Source organism: Octopus bimaculoides, chromosome 3 (genome assembly GCF_046866305.1).
Source record: "Octopus bimaculoides isolate indiv1 chromosome 3, ASM4686630v1, whole genome shotgun sequence".
Taxonomy (NCBI): Eukaryota; Metazoa; Mollusca; class Cephalopoda; order Octopoda; family Octopodidae; genus Octopus; species Octopus bimaculoides.
The window spans coordinates 6,319,769-6,345,193 of record NC_142930.1 but is presented as its reverse complement, the minus strand read 5'-3'; the positions used below and the strand labels follow the sequence as shown (position 1 = coordinate 6,345,193).

Below are 25,425 nucleotides of genomic sequence, written 5' to 3'. Positions count from 1 at the left end.
GAAATGTAAGCAGCTCCTATGTCCGTATAAAAACATGACTGAGACATCGAAGGTGTTGCTCCATAAAGGTCTTGATAAAAAAAAAAGAGAGAGAGGGAGATAGTTGCGTCAGACATGAATTTAGTCGTCGGCCACCACTTGGTCTCCTCTGTCTTTCCCTCATCGGTTATAATAAAAGTGTTCTGTGTCAGTTGTCTGATTAATAACAGTAAGTTCAGTTAGACGGAGGCTAAGTTTTGTTTCGTCCTCATAACTATTTGAAATATTGCAAATAATTACGTTCAAATAATCTACAACGCACACAAAAAAACAAAACAAGTTTCCTCGACCATTATTGTTTGTCTCTCAACAAGTTGGAAGTTTTACAGAATTGCAAAGCCAGGAATATATTTCTTTTCAATTAATTAACACATGATATGTGCGTGTGTATATATAAATATACATTATAACACTCGTTAACATTACTTTTTAATAACTCGGCGCACATTATTTTCCTACATCAAACACTCATTGTGATCTTACTTTTTAATTAGTCAGCACTTTCGTGGCTCCATTTATATAATTTAATTTCAAACTCTTTGTTGTGTAGACTTTTATTGCGGCCAAAGAAGAAGCAGAAATTGTGTTTGTTATGTTAAACTAAAAGTATCGATGGTCAGCAGTTTGACCAGACATTCAGCCACGAAAACTGTTGGTTGTTTCAGTTCAATTAATTCCTTTTGTTGGTCACCAATCCATTGTATGTGAGACGTTATTTCCTTGACCACCACTACTAAACTAAGGCAAGTAGATTTCCTTTCCTTTCCTCCACTAATTTCATCAAATAACTCTATAATAACACACGCATACAAAGGAGAAAAAGCAATTTAATTACTTATTTTAATTAATTTAATTAGTTATCAGTTGGGTTACTTCTTTCAGTTCTTTTGTGACGCCGTTAAATGACTGAAGAAAAAAAAAACTTTCTTTGTTTACTTTCTTTGTTAAATATTTTTGTCGACTTCGTTTGTATGACTGCTATATTATTTATGTTGTATTATCAGTAAAACACCGTTTAAAAGTGACATTTACCTTACATTTAATTGTTATTTACCTATTAATTCCTTTTATAAAGTGAACTGTATCGTTATACTGGACAGTCAAATGGTTAATGGTAGGGCATAACTACAGTTTGGGGCCATACAACTTCGTTTCTGCATAATTTTCTACAATATACGTATTATTTTTGTGAAATCTTACAGATATACGTTTTCGAGAGTGTAGGTTATAGTTATGTTCCTAAATTTTTAATTAAAAGATTTGGACGAATTTCGTATCGTTTTTTTTTTTACATCACGACCACTTCGCCTGGTTTTGTTGCTACCAATTTCAGTAACTTTTTGAAACATTAACAGTATAAAATCCTATATTGAAATGTCATTATAACCTACACACCCGAAAGTGTATTTCTGCAAAATTTCATTTAAAAATATGTACTTTTTAAGAGTTATTAGGAAACAAAGCAAGGTGAAGTGATTGATTTGAAACTCCTTAAAAAGAAATTATTTTAATGTCATTAATATAATCACAATCTATAGTTTCAAGAATGTATTGCTGCAAGATTTTATTTTAAGATATACAATCTTTAGAAAATGAGTCATCACAATATGGGTCACCAAACTGTAATTATGCCATTTATAATTTGGCTTATATATCCGATGACAAGGTGGATGACAGTTATTATGGGTTAGATATAACTGCTCACTTCTTGACTGTGCTATACCTATGGGTGAAGGGGTTCGAGGGATATCGTTAATAAAAGGGAAGTCTTTTCTCGGTCAATACTCGAGTGTCAAAATAAAAATGAGACGAGGCATACCTACTCTGCTCTCTCGATTTTGTTTCCTCGTAACTTCCAAGAAAAATATAAATTTTTTGATGACTTTCTTTACAAATAAATACACTTCAGGTGGTGTAGATGCTAATTACATCGAAATTTGTTGTGATGACTTTCCGAAAATCCACACGAGTCTGCTTTTTTTTCAGGAAAATGGGTAATTTGTGACATTTTCTACAAATACCTTTCAGAATGTGTAAATTACGATTATATCGGAATTTATTATGGAGGAAAAAAAATCGGAAGAAAGAAATTTGGTGGGTTCTTAGTCATTGCATTCTTACACACGTCACAAAATGAAACTTACAATTTCGAAAAACAAAATCGTGTCAGAATGTGTGCGCACTCACCATTTTCCTTTTACGTAAACGTAATTTACACACCTTGAAAGGTAATTGTAGAAAATTTCATTAAAAATACCTATTTTACTGATCTGAGGAAATAAAGCTGACTCGTGTGAACGAAACCCCTCTTTCCACCAACAGAATTTTTTTTTACAACAAATCTACAACTCTGAAGCGTTTTTTTTATTTTATTTTATTCTCTTACATGATTTCAGCCTTAAGGCTGTAGTCATGCTGGAGCACCATAGAAAATTTCATTTGAAAATATCCATTTGTCTGGTAGTGAAGTCTGGGTGGGGGCATGCGTGTAAGAGAGGGAATATTTTATTTGATGTATACTTCAAGATTCCTTCACTAATTTCAAAAATCAATTTATTTCTTATAAAACTTATTAAACGAATCTGGATATAAATTTTGGTAAATTTTGGCATACCTAGACAACTGCGCCTCATCGCCTGATTTTGTTTCCCCCTAACTTCTAGAAAATGGATATTTTTAATGAAATATTCTACAAATTCGCTCCAGATAGTGTAAATATACCCTCTTTTTATTATTTCACCTCTCAGTGATAATGTTAGATAGGGAAAATAAACTTTTATCTACTTGAAAGAAAACTAATTGCATTTCTTTGCCCTTTGATGTTTGCGAAATGAACAGCGAAATTCCTCAAAAGTGTCAGTCAGATGTGAAGTTTGGGTTACCCCGTATGTTCTTGGGACATCCCATATACAGGCTCTGAATTCTATAGGAATTAATTCAGTATTTCATGCTCCCACTTTTACCTTTCGTAATCTCTCCTTCTAGCAGCGTCACTCTGTTGTCTTTCAGTAACTAGAACACAACCATGTTGCCGAAGATACACCAGCACATTATCTATAGGAAATGTAGAGATAAACCTGTGTGTATGTGTGTGTATATATTTGTATGTGTGTGTATATATTTGTATGTGTGTGTATATATTTGTATGTGTGTGTATATATTTGTATGTGTGTGTATATATTTGTATGTGTGTGTATATATTTGTATGTGTGTGTATATATTTGTATGTGTGTGTGTATATTTATATGTGTGTGTGTATATTTGTATGTGTGTGTGTATATTTGTATGTGTGTGTGTGTATTTGTATGTGTGTGTATGTATTTGTATGTGTGTGTGTGTGTATATTTGTATGTGTGTGTATTTGTGTGTGTGTGTGTATGTATTTGTATGTGTGTATGTATTTGTTTGTGTGTGTTTGTATTTGTGTGTTTGTATGTGTGTGTGTGTATTTGTACACGTGTGTATGTGTATTTTTCTGTGATTGTGTGTGTATATCTATGTATGTGTACCCTACCTCCCCCACCCACCCCCGTTCACACCTTCTATGCTCTCTCTCTTCCCTACTGAGGTAGCCATGTACCCTCTTCACCGCAAGATGTCTGTTTCTGATCCCTCCAGTCACATTCTAACCTCTCTTGCACAAAACCACCTTCCTCACTACTACTCCCCTCCCCCCCACTCGAGTGAGGCGTGGGGGGGGGGGGGGGGTCTTGTCTTTTAAAGTATTTGGTGACCTCACTGCTGCTGGTGTCACATAAAAAGTCTCCAGTACATCCTGTAGAGCAGTTGACCTTGGGAAGGGCATCCAGACTTGAAACTATGCCAAAACAGACACTAGAGTTTGATGCAGTCTTCTGACTTGCCAGCTCTTGTCAAACTGTCCAACCCATGCCAGCATGGAAAACAGACTTTAAATGATGATGATGATGATAATGCTAGTTGTTTCCTTTTTATCTTGAAATTCTTCTTTAGCCAACAGAATTGACTTTTATTAGACAAACACTACTATTTTTTAGTAATATATATTAAACAACTGCTATTTATAGCAATATCTATTAGACTATTATTATGGTAATATATATTAAAGATTAATTATTATAGTGAAATACATTAGACCCTTTTCATAGTGGTATATATTAGACAATGCCATTTCAAATGCAAGCCTAAACATTTTTCTATTCTATTTTCACATTGTTGATTAGATTTTGCATAAATATTGCAGAGAACAAATTTATAATGTACCAAATGACCACTTGAGTCAGCAATTTGTATCCGGTTACAGCAATGTATGTGTGTATGTGTAAGGGTACACCTAACTGCCTCAGTCTACCTTATCTAATTTAGTAATACAAGTTTCATAATTCATTGGTGTACACCCAGCAACGATTATCACAGTGACTCGGCGTATTTCAAACAGTCCTGTGAATGTAAAGAGCATTGGGAGGGAATTAACATGTATCTCACTTTGTAGAATTTAACTGAATTGATCCTATAGGACAAGCTGCCTGTCCAGGGGATAGGCAGCTTGTCCTACCACATCTATAACAAAATAGAAATGGGCACCAGCAGTGTGGGTCCTTATTTGGAAATTACCATTTTGCTTTGATAATGTTCATTAAAGGAAAAACTCGGATAACTATTATAAGAAACTGCTTTGAAATGTATTTTATTCCAAAAAACTGCATTGACAAATATATTCTGATTTGTTAGATAATTCTCATTGTATATAAAATACACAATGTGTTACTATTCTATGTTTCTGAGATGAGGAATTATGTACATTATTTACAATGGATAGATAGGTATCCTCATCTTGTTTGTTACCACATTTGGCTGATGTACTCTCCAACCTTCATCAGGTGTTCTGGTGGAATTTCGAACCCAACCCTTTATTTGACTATTGGGGTACTCTGTTCTCATTCTTGCTGATGTTATTTTTTTGTAGATATCAATTTCCAAGTCCCTGTCTTGGATTGAACTCAGTATCCGAGGGTTAGTAACGCGAGCTCTTATCCACTTCATATAGCTGCCATATAGCGTAGTGGATAAGAGTGTAGGCTACTAGCCTTCGGATTCTGAGTTCAATCTGAACCGGGGACTTGGAAAATACCTACAAAAAAAAAAATCAGCAAAAAGAATACCTTAGGAATGAGAACAGAATACCCCATTAGTGAAATAAAGGGTTGGGTTTGAAATTCCACCAGACCACCTGATGAAGGCTGGAGAGTACATCAGCCAAAGCATTGTGGTAACAATAAACAAGGTGAGGACACTTGTCCGGCCATTGTAAATAATGTACGCTGTGTGTGTGTGTAATATATATATATATATATATATATATATATATATCATCATCATCGTTTAACGTCTGCTTTCCATGCTAGCATGGGTTGGACGATTTGACTGAGGACTGGTGAAACCGGATGGCAACACCAGGCTCCAGTCTGATTTGGCAGAGTTTCTACAGCTGGATGCCCTTCCTAACGCCAACCACTCAGAGAGTGTAGTGGGTGCTTTTACGTGTCACCTGCACGAAAACGGCCACGCTCGAAATGGTGTCTTTTATGTGCCACCCGCACAAGCCAGTCCAGGGGCGCTGGCAGCGATCTCGCTCGAAAATCCTACAGGAGCCAATCAGGCGGTACTGGCAACGGCCACGCTCAAAATGGTGCATCTCATGTGCCACCCGCACAAGAACCAGTCCAGGGGCACTGGCAACGATCTTACTTGGCTTGCCGGGTCTTCTCACGCACAGCCCATTTCCAAAGGTCTCGGTCAGTAGTCATCGCCTCGGTGAGGCCCAATGTACGAAGGTCTTGCCTCACCACCTCAGCCCAGGTCTTCCTGGGCCTACCTCTTCCACGGGTTCCCTCAACTGTTAGGGTGTGGCACTTTTTCACGCAGCTATCCTCCTCCATTCTCACCACATGTCCATACCAGCGCAATCGTCTCTCTTGCACGCCACAACTGATGCTTCTAATGTTCAGCTTTTCTCTCAAGATACTTACACTCTGACGGGTATTCACATTGACATTACACATCCAACGGAGCATACTGGCTTCATTCCTTGCGAGCTTACGTATGTCCTCAGCAGTTACAGCCCATGTTTCACTGCCATGTAGCATGGTTGTTCGTACGCATGCGTCATACAGTCTGCCTTTTACTCTGAGTGAGAGTCCCTTTGTCGCCAGCAGGGGTAAGAGCTCTCTAAACTTTGCCCAGGCTATTCTTATTCTAGCAGCTACACTTTCAGCGCACCCACCCCCACTACTAACTTGTTCGCCCACACACACACCAGTTTCACATAACCAGCCCCAGCCCATTCAAAAGTACCTTGGATCGTAGGGCGACATGCTGTGCTTGGGACTTATTGAGTCAAGTACATCAACATCAAAATGAAAATCAAATGGAAATTGTAGTTGTGATCCCCATGCTAGTGGCATGTAAAGAGCACCATCCGAATGTAGCCGATGCCAGCGCCGCCTTGACTGGCTTCTGTGCCGGTGGCATGTAAAATGCGCCAACCGATCGTGGCCATTGCCAGCACCCATTACACATGGAGTGGTTGACGTTAGGAAGGGCATCCAACTGTAGAAACACTGCCAGATCAGACTGGAGCCTGGTGCAGCTGCTGGCTTCCCAGACCCCAGTCAAACCGTCCAACCCATGCCAGCATGGAAAATGGACGTTAAACGATGATGATGATGACATACATATCCCCAAGGTGAGGGAGTGGAGCAGGTAAAATTAAGGCTACATATGTTTCCTAGTTAGCAGACTTGATGATGTAATAATTACTCAATGAGGGGTATTTAGTTAAGATGCCTTAAGTATATGAAGGTTTTGGTGAGCTAATCATATAATTAAGGTATCTCCGGCCAGGTGAGTTGCTAGCTGAGCACCTCTTGTTGAGTAATTATTACATCAGAAGATCTAAGAAATATATGTAACCTGGGTTTTACCTGTTGCCACTCTTTCAATTTAGATTTTTATTTGCATTCATAGTGACTGAAGCTGATAAAGGTGAACTATAAAAACATTTTTTAGCTTATTGAGCTTCGATGTAGCACAGGAACCAGTCGGGTTGGTCTAGTATCAATCACATTAGGATAGTGCTTTTTATGTGCCACCGGCACGGGAGCCAGTCAGGAGGTCACTGGCATTGGCCACATTCGGATGTGAGTTGAGGGAAACTTTCAGTTTGGTTATTGTTTTTATTACAAGTGTATCTACTTTAATGTGAAGGTGTGTGGTTTAGTGGTAAGGGCATTTCACTCAAGATTGTAAGGTCATGAGTTCAATTCCTGGTGATGTGTTGTGTCCTTCAACAAGATACTTTATTTCACTTTGCTCCAGTCCACACAGCTGGCAAAAATGAGTAGTACCAGTAATTCAAAGGGCCAGCCTTGTCACACTCTGTAAACTATATTAATTTCATGAGCAAGCTGTTCCGTTGATCATATCAACTGGGACCCTCGTCGTTGTAACTGACAAAGTGCTCTTTTTTATATATTTTAATGGTGGGGTTGAAATGGTCAACAGGACCTTGTATTCTACATTACCTTAGTTCATATAGCTGACTAGAGGAGATATCAATCCCTTTTTAGGAAACGTTTTAATAAAATTAAATCTCTTCGTGATATATTCCTCTCGGTGTAAAAGTCAATCATTAACTTGGTTTCTAGCATTTGTTTGTGTTGTATAAATCTGGTTTCTGTCTTTGGCACCAGTTCACATATTTTTTGAAAGAGAAAATATTCAATTAACCTGACTAATCCCCTGCTTCTAGTCCTTGACATTTTCTTGGCCTTCACTGAATTTGAACCCAGAATGTAGAGAAATATCACCATCATCATCATCATCATCGTTTAGCGTCCGCTTTCCATGCTAGCATGGGTTGGATGATTTGACTGAGGACTGGTGAACCAGATGGCTACACCAGGCTCCAATCTGATTTGGCAGAATTTCTACAGCTGGATGCCCTTCCTAATGCCATACTTAAAAATGCACAGCATTTTGTCTAGCTTCTACTGTTTCTATCTTTTACCATTCTTAACTGTAGAATCTTAATGGTTAAAGTATACCAAGAAGTCTGAGATAAAATTCCATGCTTTTAGTTGTATCTTCTAAATGACTTTTTTTAAAATTTTATTACAGCTATGGCATCAGGAATAACTGAAGAACAACAGGCCATACTGAATGATCTCTACCTAAGACAACTTAACTTGCCAGATGCACTTACATTGGATAATATCATTGAGAACTTTTCTATGCTAAATCTAACATCTCTTTCAGATGTCTGTAAGGTGTGCTACAGTAATTCTACCTCTGTTCACTACCGGCCATGCTGCAATTTCCTGGTCTGTTCTTCGTGCTTAACACGTTACCTGTCTGAGAAAGTTCAGTTAGGAATTGTTAATATAAAATGTCTTAACATTTGTGAGTGCTACATCAACCAAGACGATATCATGGCTTACTTACCATCATCTTTGAAAGAGAAATTCAACAAGTTTCTGGTTGACGCTAATAAGGATCCTTGTGTTAAAACCTGTCCAAACTGTTGTTCCATTATCTCAATTGACAAATCTCAAATGAAGCATAAAAAATGCAAAAAAGGTCTGAAGGTTGTTTGTTCCACTTGTTCAACTGCAATATGTTTCCCCTGTCAAGCACAATGGCACGAAGGAATTACTTGCAAACAATTTCAGAAAGGAGACAAAATGGTCTCAATTTGGGCTAAAAATTACCAAAATGGTCAGCTTAATGCACAACAATGTCCAAAATGCAAGGTAGGAAATCTTTGATTTTTATTATTGACTTCTTCATTGTTTAACCCTTTAGTGTTCAGGTTATTCTATCAAACATAATGCTTATTGATTCACATTGATTTGAATTAATCATGGATTATCTCATACCTTCAAGATCTTGATGGTGTAAGTACTTAATGTAGAATAACATTGTAGTGTAGTGTGAGAGCCTGGATCTGAACATAAAACAGATTAAACATTTTGGCCGGATATGGCCGGTTTAAATACTAAAGGGTTAAGCACTAAGTCCAGGCTCATAAGTCATCATCATTTAATGTCCATTTTCCAAGTGAGCATGGATTGGATGGTTTGACAAGCTGGCTACCCTCAGAACTGCACCAGGCTCCACTGTCTGTTTCGGCATGGTTTCTATAGTTGGATGGCCTTCCTAATACCAACCATTTTATAGTGTATATTGGGTGCCTTTTACATGGCACCAGCACAGGTGCCTTTTACGTTGCGCCAGCACGGGTGCCTTCTGTGCGGCACCAGCGCAGGTGCTTTATACTTTCTCCTTATTGACAGCATCCTGTACATGACTTGTACCACCACTCGGCTGTCTCTGTCAAAGGTTTTCTCCATATCAACAAAAGCCAACTGGTCAAGAACCCCTAATATTGTCTCTTAGATACATCCTGCACCAGTTACTGGTAAAAGTTTGTTCAAATAATTTTGGCAACAGTAAAAAGGTGACAACCTCTTTTTTTGTTTTTATTCAACCTTGTCTAAAACATCTCCGACTTGGGTTTAGTTTTAATTAAACTTCATTTTCTCTCCTTCATAAAACTGGATTCTTATCAATTATTTAAATCTTTTGTCTTTTACTTGTTTCAGTCATTAGACTGTGGCCATGCTGGGGCACCGCCTCGAAGCAATTTTTTAGTCAAATGAATCAATGCTATTACCGTTTTTCTTTTTTTTCTTTTTTGAAACCTGGTACTTTTTTTGCCAGTCCCTTTTGCTGAACTGCTAAGTTACAGGGAACATAAACACACCAATACTAATTGTCAAGCAGTGGTGGGGGACAAACACACATATACATACAGTAGGCTTCTTTCAGGTTCCATCTACCAAATCCACTCACATGGGTCTGGTCAACCCAAGGCACTTGGGTAAAAGACACTTGCCGAAGGTTCCATGCAATGGAACTGAACCTGGGACCATGTGGTTCAGAAGCAAGCTTCTTACCATACAGCCCTGCCTGTGCCTATGATAACATTGCCTTCAATTTGAATATTACTTTAGAGAGGAAAAACAATTGCTTTGAGGGAATTGCTTTCTATTTCGCAACCCACATCCCTTTCGTCTTGGCTTTTACTGATTTTCAACATCCGTCTGCGATTCTGCTCTCTCTTATAAAACTACTGCTGTCTTTATGTGTTCCATTTTAAGTTTGTTTCAATCAGTGAAATATTAGAGGTCTCTCTCTTTACTTTTTACTCTTTTACTTATTTCAGTCATTTGACTGCGGCCATGCTGGAGCACCACCTTTAGTCGAGCAAATCGACCCCAGGACTTATTCTTTGGAAACCTAGTAATTCTATCGGTCTCTTTTGCCGAACCGCTAAGTTACGGGGACGTAAACACACCACCATTGGTTGTCAAGCGATGTTGGGGAGACAAACACAGACACACAAACATACCCACACACATACATATACATATATATATATATATATATATATATATATATATACACGACAGGCTTCTTTCAGTTTCTGTCTACCAAATCCACTCACAAGGCTTTGGTCGGCCCAAGGCTATAGTAGAAGACACTTGCCCAAGGTGCCACGCAGTGGGACTGAACCCGGAACCATGTGGTTGGTAAGCAAGTTACTTACCACACAACCACTCCTACTGTATATATTTTTTTATTATTTTCATAATTTGTATATATTTATTTTATTATAAATGCAAAACAACACTACAGAGTTTAAACTTATGTCGAGGAATCGACATAAGTTTAAATAATAAACCGCAATAGGTGAATTGCGATATGGCGAAGGATTACTGTATTTTTAATCCCTTCTGCAGAGAGCAGAATGAGAACAGTGTACACCCATGGATCAAATAAAGAGTTAGGTTTGAAATTCTAATACAACAAACGAGTTTAACCCAAGACACCTGAAAAAGGCTGGAGCACATAATAGACAAAACATAGCGAAAGCAACAATCAAGATGGAGTCACCACACAATTACATCATCATCATCATCTTTTAACGTCCGCTTTCCATGCTAGCATGGGTTGGACGATTTGACTGAGGTCTGGCGAACCAGATGGGTACACCAGGCTCCAATTTGATTTGGCAGAGTTTCTACAGCTGGATGCCCTTCCTAACGCCAGCCACTTCGAGAGTGTAGTGGGTGCTCTTACATGCCACCGGCACAAAGGCCAGTCAGGCAGTACTGGCAACAGCCACGCTCAAAATGGTGTATTTTATGTGCCACCTGCACAGGAGCCAGTCCAGCGGCGTACATAATAAACTGTATCTGATTTCTGTTCCTTCTCCCACTAGATTCTGTCTTTTCTGCCCTTCTACTAATAATTCAAAATCCATTTACTTACTCCATATCCCCCATCTACTCAATAGATGTCATCTTCTGCTGGTTTTCTTCTCAACATCTCTTTTATGTATCAGGATTTAATTTTAAATAATTTTTCCTCTCCTTCATTCTGTTCAAGATCGATTTACCTAAAATTCTTTCTCTTTCTTTGTTTCTTTCATTGAACAGTTCTGCAAGGAAACGGTGGGCTCTGCTCTTCCTGTTTATAAAAAAGAAATAAAAGTTCAACATCACAATTTGAGTTGAAGTGAGAGAATGACTGATTTGGGGTTTGAAACTTCTGGGGTGAAGTCAGCCTTAAGAAGTGCTCCCCAGTTCCATCCCCCACCCCACCACAGCTCCTTTGGAACCTCTCTTTAATCCCAAATGGCATCTCTACCTATTCTTTCTGTGATGATTTCTTTTATTGTTTTAGAGCAGGTACATAGCTGAACTGAAGGGATTGGCTCCATTATATTACTGGTACTTTATTGATCCTGAGGTAGAGATAAAAGGCAAAATGAATCCAATGATATAGTGGCCACCACCTAATATACAGTTATTTAATTGCCTGATTGTTGCCTTCTCTTGACAAAATGACTACAGCAGCAAAGCCATGTGGCACATGGAATATACTTCTAGTTTAACATGTAGGAATCGTTTATTTTTTACTTGTTTCAATCATTAGACTGCGGCCATTCTGGGGCACTGCCTTGAAGAATTTTAATTGACCAGATCAACCCCAGTACTTATTCTATCGGTTTCTTTTGCCAAACTGCTAAGTTGTCAAAACCTAAACTCACCAACACTGGTTGTCAAGTGGTGGTGGGAGAGGGGGGAAACAAACATAGACACAAAGATGTACACACACATATATACAACAGGCTTCTTTCAATTTCCATCTATCAAATCCACACACAAGGCTTTGGTTGGTGTGAGGCTATAGTAGATACTTGCCCAAGGTGCCACGCAGTGAAACTCATCCCGGAACCATGTAGCTGGAAAGCAAATAGGATTACCACAAAATTTCATTAAACTTCTACTTGTAAAAAAAATGTTTATTTCTAGGCACAGGAGTGGCTGTGTGGTAAGTAGCTTGCTTACCAGCCACATGGTTCCAGGTTCAGTCCCACTGCGTGGCACCTTGGGCAGGTGTTTTCTAATATAGCCTGACCAAGGCCTTGTGAATGGATTTGGTAGATGGAAACTGAAAGAAGCCCATCATATATATGTATGTATATATATATATATATATATATATATATATATATATATACATATCCTCATCATTTAACGTCCGCTTTCCATGCTAGGATGGGTTGGACAGTTTGACTGAGGACTGGCAAGCCAGAAGGCTGCACCAGGCTCCAATCTGATCTGGCAGAGTTTCTACAGCTGGATGCCCTTCCAAATGCCAACCACTCCGAGAGTGTAGTGGGTGCTTTTACGTGCCCCCAGCACGAGGGCCAGTCACACGGTACTGGCAACGGCCACGCTCAAAAAGGTGTTTTTTACGTTCCACCTGCACGGGAGCCAGTCCAGCGGCACTGGCAACAACCTCGCTCGAATGATTTTCGAACATGCCACCAGCACAAGTGCTAGAAGGCAACGCTGGTAGCGATTATGCTCAAATGGTGCTATTTACTGGCCACTAGCACGGATAAACATATATATATATATATATATATATGTGTTTGTGTGTCTGTGTTTGCCCCCCCCCCCCCCCACACACACACACACAACATCGCTTGACAACTGATGCTGGTGTGTTTACATCCCCGTAACTTAGCAGTTTGACATAAGAGACCGATAGAATAAGTACTAGGCTTACAAAGAAATAAGTCCTGGAGTCGATTTCCTTGACTAAAGTCAGAGCTCCAGCATGGCCACAGTCAAAATGACTGAAACAAGAAAAAGAAACAAGTATATGATATTCACACACACACACACACACACACCTTTTTTTTTTCTTTTTTCAGATTTTCATCCAACGTTCCACTGGCTGTGATCAAATGTCTTGTAAGAAATGTGATACCAATTTCTGCTATCTTTGTGGAGATAAATTTCGTGGAATTAAATTTTTTGGTGATCATTTTAGCAAATTAAGTGTATTTGGTTGCAAATACCATTTCCTCCCACAAAAAAATATCACCAGGAAATTAATTCGAGGAACTTTATTTGGTAAGTAAAACCCATGATTATTCCATAACATAAACTTTAGAATGGAATCATTTATTGGAATTTATCAGAACAATTAGCAGCACATTTTGATTTAATTTTTTTCTTTTTTTTTACTCTAACAAAAGTAATTCTTGTAAGGAAGCCCAGAAAATTATTAAAACAAATTCAGGAAAAGATTAATTTTTATTTTATCCAGAAAGAATAAAAGACTCGACTTAGAATGATTTGGATGCAGAGCAATGCAACTAGTTATGGTAAAATAGCTGGCCCAGTGAATGAACAATTTCTACAGTTTTTTTAGATATTATTCTTAGATTCCGATATTATTTTCAACTATTGGTTATGCAGATTCCTCATTGTTATCCTTCTCAACAGACAGAGGATGGGCAGAAAATTATTGCTCTATGAGCTGACAAGACTTAAACCAAGATTTTTATGGATCCATAGTTTGTATCTTGTCACTGAAGTGTCACTGCATCCATGGCTGTTTGTTGGTTTGGTTCACATTAACAGACACATCTCATATTACTGGCTTCAAAGACTGAGTTCAAGGGCTCCTTAGAGAATGAAGTGATTTGCAGCCCAAGGAAGGCAAAGTTTTTCATGATAAACAAAAACCCCAATAATAAGGGATCTAATCTCTTGTTTAACCAATATTTTAGTGGAAGCAGTAGAAGACCCAAAGATACATAGTTGCAATTGTAAGTTCTATACCTCCATGAGAGAGTAAATTTAATCTGATCTGTCAGTCACAATTAATCCCATTTTATACCATCTTTCAATAAATACTTGAAGCAAACATGTGGTAATGCTTCTCCAACTGGTGTTGGTGCCATGTAAAAGGCACCCAGCACACTCTGTAAAGTGGTTGGCATTAGGAAGAAATCAAGCCAAAACTGACTATAGAACCTGGAGCAGTTCCTGTCCATTGTGGCCTGACTTTTCATCTGATGTCACTTTGTCCAAGGGCTTTTGGTCCAACAACTTTTTATCTGATGATCTTTTTGTCCAATTTTAAATAAACTCTTTAGAAAACAAGGTGAACGTCAAAATCAAATAATCATTGAGAATTTTATTGATAGGGTTTGTCGTTGGACCAAAAGATGTGGACTAAAAGACGTTTGACGAAAAGACATTTGACAGTGACATTGGATGAAAAGATGTAGCACTCCTATCCATCTGTCCAACCCATGCCAGCATGGAAAGCAGACATTAAATGTTGATGGTGATGAAACGCCGTAAAAGTACAAACTATGAAAATATTTTCCCAATTCTACAATTCAATATTATAACAATTTGATCGAAATAAATTTGTTCTTCTTTGTCTACAGGTGGAAAGTTGCTGGCTTCAATTATGCTTGGTAGCTTGGCTGTTGGGGTTGGTGGCGCTCTTGTAGGATTAGGGACTGTCTTCCTCCCAGTTTACGGAAGTGTCTGCCTGTATCGACGCTTGAAGTATCAAAAAAAGGTCTTAAATAAATACAGAATTAACTGTAAGTAGACTGATTAATTTGATTGTTACATCCCCGTCCCTTGTGAGTATCCCTGGCACTTTTCCACCATTACTATCCTGTTGTCTCCCACTCTCTCTCTCTCTCTCTGTTTCTGTTTTCATTCCCGATCTCTCTCTCCTCTCCTCTCCGGTCAGGTAACCTTGTACCCCCCTCTACAGCAAGACACCTGTTTCTGTCTCTCTCTGCCTCACTATAACCTTTCATCATCTGACACAAGATCACCTCCTCCAATGCCCCCTCACCTTCAAAAGATTTGTCTTGCAAAGGTACTTGGTGACCCTGTCAATGCAGGTGCCACGTAAAAAGCATCTGGTCCACACTGCAAAGTTGTTGGCATTTAGAAGGACATCCAACTGGAAAAACCTTTCCAAAACTGACCTCGCCTGTGCTTGTGCCACGTTAAAAGCACTCAGCCCATTCTGAGTGGTTGGTGTTAGGAAGGGCATCCAGCTGTAAAAATCCTGCCAAAACAGTCACAGAAGTCTGGTGCAAGCTTCTGCCTGGCTGGCTCCTGTCAAACCATCCCACCCATGCCAACATGGAAGGCGAACGTTAAACAACGATGATGATGATTTTGATGATGATGTCTTCTGTATATCAGACAGTTTAATCCAGTCATATCCAGCCCAAATATTCTACCTGTTTTATCTTCAAACTGACCAGATCCAACCTCTCACACCAACCTTACAATGTCATTCTAAAAATATACAAACACACTATTGAGACCATGATACTGTGTGAATAATTCAAAACAATGTGAATAAATAAGCATTTCTTTTTACAGGGTAATCTGAATGTTGAAGGATTAAGGAGGAGAATCTTCCAGTAGGAAACTTATACAATATTATCATAAAATGATAATATTGTATACATGTAACATCATTGTTTTAACATGTATTTTTCCATGTTTGCTTAGGTCCTATGGAACTTCGTGAGGTGGACTTCGATTTTGCACAGATGGATGCCCTTTCTGTCACCAACCCTCATTTATTTCAAGGTAAGGTAATATCTCTCCATGTCCAGCATGATTTTTTGGAAGATTGGAAAGGGAGGAGACAGAAATGCTTGCTTACAACTATCACTGTATGCCAAAGCAAGGAAACAGTAATACACACACCTCATCATCACTATCAATTTCGTCATCTTTATCATTATTTAACATCCATATCCCACCAGCATCACATAACCAGCCCATTTAAAAAGTACTTTTGAATGGTCGGATGACATATCATGCTGGAGGAGACCTATTGAGTCAAGTAAAATCACAATCACAATGAAGTGGAAATTGTAGTTGTGGCCGATGCCAGTGCCAAGTGACTGGCTCCTATGCTGGTGGCATGTAAAAAGCACCATCTGAATGTGGTCAGTGCTAATACCCCCTGCCCCGACCAGCAGCATGTAAAAAGCACCATCCGAACGTGGCCGATGCCAGTGCCACTGGCATGTAAAAAACACCAACTACACTCTCAGTGGTTGGCGTTAGGAAAGGCATCCAATTGTAGAAACTTTACCAGATCAGATTGGAGCCTGGTGCAGCCTCCTGGCTTGCCAGTCCCCATTCAAACCATCCAACCCATGCCACCATAGAAAACCGACATTAAACGATGATGATGATGATGATGATTCTATGCTGGCATGAGTTGGATGGTTCGACAAAAACTGGCAAGTCACAAGGCTGCACCAAGATCTGCTGTCTGTTTTGGCATGGTTTCTATGATTGCTTGCCCTTCCTAATGCCAGCCACTTTACAGAGTATACTGGGTGCTTTTTGTGTGTGTGTGTGTGTGTGTGTGTGTGTGTGTGTGTGTGTGTGTGTGTGTGTGTGCCATCTGCACTATTGAGGTTGCCGTGCAGCTCACGGGACGATGAACCCTGGGGTAAGTAAGGGATCATCTTCATGTTAGCGAGTAAGGGATTAAATTGTGAGGAGTTGGGGGTCAAAGCAGGTTTTTTAAAAAACATTCAGCTTATCAAATAAACTAAATCTTGTTTACAAAAATTTGTAATTATTAATTTAACCGGAGTTTAGAATTTCGTGAAACCTGTCTTTGACACTAAAATTGGAATTCTCTGACTTGGTGCGTTTCTATAGAATCTAAAATGAAGACAATTTGTGTCGAGTTTAACTTTTTAGTAGTTATTTCTTTATTGCCCAGAAGGGGTTAAACATAGAGGGGACAAACAAGGACAAAGAATTAAGTCGAGTACATCGATCCCCAGTGCATAACTGGTACTTATTTAATCGACCCCCAAAAGAATGAAAGGCAAAGTCGACCTCGGCGGAATTTGAACTCAGAACAATGGCAGATGAAATACTGCTAAGCATTTTGCCCGGCATGCTAACGATTCTGCCAACTCGTCAAATGTAGTGCGTAATTTATTCATATTGCTTTGGATTAATCTGGGATTATCTCATAGCTTCAAGATTTTGATGATGTGACTGTTTATTTTTAGAACAATATTGTACAGGGTCGGTGTGAGAGTCTGGATCTGCCCAGTTTCAGCATAAAACAGGTAAAATATTTTGGCCAGATTTGACCAGTTTAAATGCTAAAGGGTTAAGAATTCTATGGATGGTTTTTTGTGTTTGTTTTATGTCCATTTTTCTACATTCTTCCATGTTGGCATGGATTAAACAAATACAAATTTATCAACATATTGTTTTGCAACCAGAAACTCTTTCTGTTGCTGATCCTGTTTTTCAAATAAAGGAGATTCCATTCTATTTCCACCATTATTTTGTTCCTCAAAAAAAGATGTGAAATCTTTTTTTTTTTAATAACACTTTTTATATTAAATTTATTAATTTTTTTTTTGTCATTGTTTAATTTTATTCTTTTATTTATGCCATAGATTCCAACAACAGTTTCGATGACCTCCAACTCTACTTTGCCAGACCACACAAACTAATATTAGACGAAAACATTGATTTTATCCACAATTATCCTTCAAAACAAACAGATAATTCTTCAGACATAAAACCTGAAGGAATATATAGCCTACCAAGCACTTTGTTTCAGCTCGAAGAGGACTCCGATCTTGGTCATTCTAGTATGCTGTCTGTCTGCCACAGCTGTGAGTCAATAGCATCAAATTCTAACACGTGTTTACATTCGGACTCTGATGAGGATTCCATTTTTTCAGCCTTGTCTAGTAGTGTTTTAGACTTGCAGACAAATATTTAAACCAAAAAATTTATTCCTCAAATCTTTTGAGAGAAAAAAAACAACAAAACATTGTGATAAGACTGATCTTCGTTAATTTTTATAATCATTTCAATAACTTATTGAACAGCTTCCTATGAAAAACACTTCATCATTACAGAAAATATTTTACAATTTTTGTTTTATTTTTTCATGCATTAATTAATAATTAATTAATTAAAGCTGTTTTATTATTTATTATCTTGTGACAAACGATTATTTTTCCATAAATTCCAACAAGATAAAAAAAGCAAAAACTTTTTTATTTCTTATGTGGGAATTGTTCAATATAACATGTATTGTTTTATTATTGTCAAATTTCTTTTATTGTTGCCAGTGCAGGTGGCACGTAAAAAAACACCTTTTCAGCATGGCCGTTGCCAGTCCTTTGTGACTGGCCCTCATGCTGGTGGCACGTAAAAAGCACTCACTACACTCTCAGAGTGGTTGGTGTTAGGAAGGGCATCCAGCTGTAGAAACTCTGCCAGATCAGATTGGAGCCTGGTGCAGCCTTCTGGCTTGCCAGTACTCAGTCAAATCGTCTAACTCATGCTAGCATGGAAAGCGGATGTTAAACGTTGATGATGATGATACAAGACAACCATTCCACATTTGTTGCCTTATTCAAATGGAATATTGTGTCTGGTCATAGAATTGGAAACATTTCAATATTTTTTTTTCTTTGCTTCTGAAGTCATTTTATTTTCTCTTCCTTTCTATTTATGAATCCTCGTTCCTGACTCAACATCCCCATGGATGTTCACTATTTTTATAAAATAATTTATATTTTATCCATCTTAATGCGGGTTCCCCATTTATTCTGGGGTAAGGAATTTTTTACCAATGCTGAACTTAAAAGATTATGATTCTACATTAATATTAATAAATTCCTAATTTTATTTCTCTTCTGAGACTGAGCAAAATACCACTCCCAACATATGAATCAGCTCTTCTTATTCCTTTTTAAAATATTTCTCTAGGCCTGAAAGCTCTATTGTAGCTTATTGTTTTCGGTACAGTTGACTTTTTGGTGCCTTCTAACAAAATGAAGTAATTTCAAGTTACCAAACTTATAGGAGCTGCTAAAATATTGAGGTTTATCTTCTTTAATAAATCCATTTCTAAACCAAGTTAAATCTTTAAGGAACTGTTCCTCATAAACCAGTCCATATCCAATATACTCCCAGCCAATAACATTTTTTGCATTTTCTGTCCAAATGAAAGTATCCATCAAAATCTATTTTGTTTTCGTATCATTTTGTTGGACAAATTGTCCAATACTTTCCAACCAGTAAAAGACATTCAAATATTTTATATTAAATGTTATAGAAAAGTTAATAATCCAGAACTCGCCTTCTTAAAAAGAACCCTTCTAATAATGTTTCAGTTTGAGATAGATACATCATCGGAACATTATTTACATTTGACGGATATTTGTCCTCATCTTGTTTGTTGGTAACACAACGTTTCGGCTGATATACCCTCCAGCCATCATCAGGTGTCTTGGGGGAAATTTCAAACCTGGGTTCTCATTCCTGAGGTATTTTTCGATGTTATTATTATTCAGGTCACTGCCTGAAATCGAAAAATACCTTAGGATTCGAAATTTCCCCAAGACACCTGATGAAGGCCAGAGGGTATATCAGCCGAAACATTGTGTTAACAACAAACAAGATGAGAACAAATATCCATTGAATGTAAATAATGTACATAATTCCTCATCTTGTAAATATAGAACTGTAACATCATAGGAAGTTGAGGTATGACTGGGATAAATCTTTAAGCAAGGATATTGACAAAGCAGCAGCTCTTAACATTTTCAGGATGACCCAATGGTTGATTGTGATGTTTAGAATTTCAGTTTGGTTTCTTCTCGACTTGAACTTTCAACTCTTCCTTTTATTCATATCATCATTAAGTCTGAATTTTGTTTATTAATTTATATGAGAGAGAGATGGCAGAAAATGGAATTAATGACATTCTTTATTCACTAGAATTGTTTCTCCACATTCTCACACCTGTAGTTCATAGGTGAGATGTTGATTTTAGAAAATGAGATTCACAACATTATTTATCATTTGGCTATTTATATAAACTCTAGATACAGAATTCCTGATGTATATCCAATTGCGGGAGTATTTCTACTGTATGATGACATCAAATAGCCAATAACTGTGGACAAGCTTTGCATAGCATTCTATAGGGCTTTTGCCTCAATGTATATAATCTATATATATTCTCACCACCCACAAAATCCCTCAAAGGCATGTCCTGACACTTCTTTGCCATCTCTCTCACCCTGCTTTCCCTTCCAACTGGGTAATCCATGTATCTATAGCAAGACCCCTATCTCTGTCCCTTTATATCTTTAACCTCTCAACTGGCACAAAGCTGCCCCACTAATACTTCTCCCCACTCCCATTTCAAGAGTTGGCATTTACATAAGGGAGAAAGAAAGCCATCACCACAACAAGCTATTACAGTTTTCAGTGTTTGATTCATTTCATTTTTCCCCCCTCTTATCTTTCACTGCTACCCCCTCAACTAACACTTGTCACAACTTACTCTGCCATGTCTTCCTTTCTCCCTTGCCATTCCGTGTCATTTCCACCATCACAATAACAATAGACGTCTACAGTTCTCAGTTTTTCACTTGCAAAACCTGTAAAATTTCCACAAATTTCACTGGTTGAAATTATTCCTGCTTTCAGAACAATTGCTTTGTGTCAAAGACAATCTGATTGTTTGAAAACAAGAGAACAACTGCCTTCTACAGTTCTTTCTGCCTCAATAAGCACAGCATTTGACCTACCTTGTCCCCAGCAGAACAAAATACCTGTCCTGCTCTTGCTAGAAATTGATCTCGTTTTGCTGTCTCAAATCTCTCAAGAAGTGGAAATAATTTTTATAAATGAAGAATTTATCTTAAGCATTGGCAGTTGACACAGATGTATAAATCATACGCACAAATGTATATCTTTTATGTTTTTTTTCTTTATATACCCTTATATATGTCTTTGTTCAAATACATACCACTGACCAATTTCTCTTGCTTTTCTTAATTCATTTCATTTCTGCAAACTACCTTTGACATAAATGTCTTCTACCTTGTGTGTGTGTGTTGTACATATGTTTTCACCATATATATTGACTATAGAAAATAGTTTCATATTGAGGCATAAAAAAAAGACAAAAAAATGGGTATTAGTACCCATTTTTCTATTTTGGCTTTACATGCCCCAATATTAGGCAATTTTCTATTGTCAACATGTACAGTACAAAATTTTCACTCGTTTGAGAAGTTAAGGAATTGAACAGGTAAAGCACAGAATATGATTGTTTCATGCTAAACCACGAGTTGTATGGTGACGGTCAACTTATCAAAATTTCCTTTGATTTCAATATGAGACAAAGTGTGTATCTTACAATGTTAATAAACTCTTTTATTCGTATTTTGTCATCTAAACTAGCTACATACATTCTTGAAGCTTACTAACTTCCTACACTTGGATTGTACTTGCCTATTACTTTATATATATATATATATATATATACTACCTAAGCCAACTGATATAGATGAAAAAAGCTCTTAAATGACACTGAAAATTAGCCCTGGGCCCCAACAATAGTTGTGGCCTAAACTACTAGGCCCTAGCTCTACCACAATATATGGTTTCAGCTCCTCTGTTTAGCTTGGCCCCAACCAAACAGATGTAGCCACAAACCCCCAGACTGATAGTCTAGGCCTCAGCTTCACCAGCCTAAGCCCTCCCTTGGTCTTCATAACAGCCAAACCTACATACATGCACTTATATATGCATGCATACATACATACACATATGTATATATACACACATGCATATATCAATATATGTATATGCCTCTTAACCCTTATACCTTTGAATGTATACACATATACACGCATGTGCATATATATATATGCATATACACACAAACATCTAACGAACAATTCTCCATTTATATTTTTAAAAAAACAAGTGGAAATGGTATCCAGATGACTGCTTTATATTCAGGACCAAAAAAAAAAGACTTAGGAATCTTTCACTCACTTTTAAGTAATTTACATACCTCAATAAAATTCACCACGGAACAACACACAAAGGAATTACCATTTTTAGATATACTTCTAATTAAAGAAAATAACACCATAAAAATAGATTTCTCCTACAAACCTACAGACACACACCAATATTTGAACTTTCATTCCTTCCTCCCATACCAAAAGAAACATACCCTTTAATATGGCAAAATGAATTTGCACTATAATAATAGATGCAGAAGTAAAAGATCACAGGAATTAGAAATATTTCTAAAAAAAAAAACACAAGAATAGACAAGTAGTTTAATTAACACAGCAATCACCAAAGCGAAAAACATCACAACTACAGACCTCAGAGGAAAATGAACACACAAGCATTATTTTTGTCATCATCCACAACCCAAGAAATTACGACATCATCAATATTGCAAAAAGATACCTTCCAATTCTTCAACAATCATCAAGAATGAACAAATTAATAACACATTATTTACATTTGACAGACATGTCCTCATCTTGTTTGTTGTTAACATGTTTCAGTTGTTATACCCTCCAGCCTTCATCAGGTGTCTTGGGGAAATTGCAAACCTGGGTTCTCATTCCTAAGGTATTTTTCAATGTTATTAGTGATTAAGAGTACTAACCCCAAGATTCTGAGTTTGATTCCAGGCAGTGACCTGAATAATAATAATAATATCAAAAAATACCTTAGGAATGAGAACCCAGGTTCGAAATTTCCCCAAGACACCTGAAGAAGGCTGGAGGGTATATCAGCCGAAACATTGTGTTTCGTCAAATATAAATAATATACATAATTCCTCATCTCTTAAATATAGAACTAAATTAAAAACAGATTCAAAAATGATTTATAGCAGACATCAAACACCCAACCTAAAAAGAAACCAAGGTTCAAGCACCATTGATATAGATGACTTCTGCCATCCGCTGACATAGACAATAATGGACCCAGCTCCATCATCATGTATGATCTAAACTCTCTACTTATATTAAAATATAGAAACTAGCTCCATAAAATAAGGATGGCAGAAATGCTCTTCTGACAACTTTTGAACCAACTCCACCAATATAGTTCACCAATCCCCCAAAAGATGGCCTAAGGCTTCCACTATCATAGGCAATCTAGCCCCTACTTGCACTTAAGCTCTTGAGTGTCATTGACAACCTGGTCCCCAGCTCCATAGCTATATATAACTTAAGCCCGCAACTAACAGTGATAAATTTAGCCTCAGCTCCAGCTGTTAAAGATGACCCGAGCCCTTCCCTATCATTGTTATCATGGGCCCTAGATCCATGATAGATAAATGAGCAAAGACCTTCACCTCAATTTCATATTCAAAGCCGCAGCTCCAATGACATTGACAGCCCAAGCCTTCCTCCGATGTTATCAACAAGGTATTTGCACCACCAACACAGATATGGATAGCATTGTAAATAGTCTTTGTAACTATACCATGTCTCAAAGACAGAGAGTGTCTTGTAGACATTTTGGGGCAGCTGCTGTTGATGTGGATATCTTCCAGAACTGACATTTCCTATCCCAACATGGGAGATTTGTTAGTATCTTTGTCTCTTATCAGGTATTTAGTAGCTATCTTTTGTTCCTGGTTAGTAAAGGCATATTCCAGGTGTGATGTAATGTATCTATTGCAGGGCCAGGAGAGATTACTCTTCTTGTCAATACTGTTATTCTCTAGTTTTGCATTGCTTTCTGCTGCTATGATGCTTGTTTCTCCTCGAAGTTCCTGTTTAACCCTTTTATTACTGTATTTATTCTGAGATGCTCTGTGTTTCTTTCAATTACTTTAAATATAACAAAGAATTTAGTAAAATAACTTAGTCATCATTAAGCTAGTGTTAGGAACATAAACTGTGTCTAAAATTTTGTGGAAGATTTTAATTCAAAACTTATGAAAACAAGACATTTGTACTACAGAGCCAGAAGCGGTTTCAGCCGGATTGGTATCGAAAGGGTTAAGTAGGCCAGTCCAGCCCCCTTTGGGTTACATAAGACAGTTGTTTTTTCAGAGTACCTGCACAGTAGTAAAGCTTGTTTGCCAACATAACATGGTAGTCCTGGTTTAAGACAAATGTTGCTCTAATTTAGTCCCAGGAGACATCGTCTCCAGCTGGCTATACAACACAATCTATGTTCTTATTTCGAACAAGGGGGTGCTAGATTCCCTTGTTCAAAAATATAAGGACACAGATCGTGTCGTATAGCCGGCTGGTGACGATGTCTCCTGGGGCTAAATTACAGCAACACTCATCCTAAACCAGGACTGCCATGTTATGTTGGCAAACAATCTTTACTCCAAAGTACTGTTGCTGAATATCTCTCGTTGTGAGATTTAAAAGTAGTAATTTACCTGCACAGTAGTTCTTCTCCAACTCTGAAGATGTTATTGCTCTCACTTTTGAGCATGCATGAAATGTACTCATTTCCTTCTTTACTGTTCAGCAACTGTTGTCTGAGTGATACAATATGACATTCAAAGGTTGTTTGGACTGACCTTATGCTTCTACCACCATCACTTTGTTTTAAGTAGATCCTGTAGATGTTGCTGTTGATGTGAGAGTTGCCAGTGATGGTCAGTACCTTTCTGAGGTCGTTGCCAGTGCCGCTGGACTGGTTCCCGTGCAGGTGGCACGTAAAAAACACCATTTTGAGCATGGCCGTTGCCAGTACCGCCTGACTGGCCCTCGTGCCCGTGGCACGTAAAAGCACCCACTACACTCTCGGAGTGGTTGGCGTTAGGAAGGGCATCCACCTGTAGAAACTCTGCCAGATCAAATTGGAGCCTGGTGCAGCCTTCTGGCTCGCCAGCCCTCAGTCAAATTGTCCAACCCATGCCAGCATGGAAAGCGGATGTTAAATGATGATGATGATGATGATGATAAAATTACAATTCAGAAAATGGAGATGTAGCATTAGCATAATTTATTAACTGCAGTTAATAAATTATATTAATGCTACATCTCCATTTTCTGTATTTTAATTTGAATATTTATAAACCAAGATTTATACTTAAACTTATTATTTTAGGAATATTACTATT

General features: G+C 37.8%; 1 protein-coding gene across 1 annotated transcript; it reads left to right on the top strand.

Moving 5' to 3' along the window:
• The first annotated feature begins 201 nt into the window (after positions 1-201).
• On the top strand, positions 202-21,333 carry LOC106867194 (E3 ubiquitin-protein ligase RNF217). The gene is made up of 6 exons (XM_014911996.3): positions 202-782; positions 8,197-8,828; positions 13,370-13,571; positions 14,903-15,064; positions 16,002-16,082; positions 17,939-21,333. The coding sequence occupies exons 2-6, from the start codon at positions 8,199-8,201 to the stop codon at positions 18,268-18,270; spliced, it is 1,407 nt and encodes a 468-aa protein (XP_014767482.1). The 5' UTR covers positions 202-782; positions 8,197-8,198; the 3' UTR covers positions 18,271-21,333.
• Positions 21,334-25,425: the final 4,092 nt, after the last annotated feature.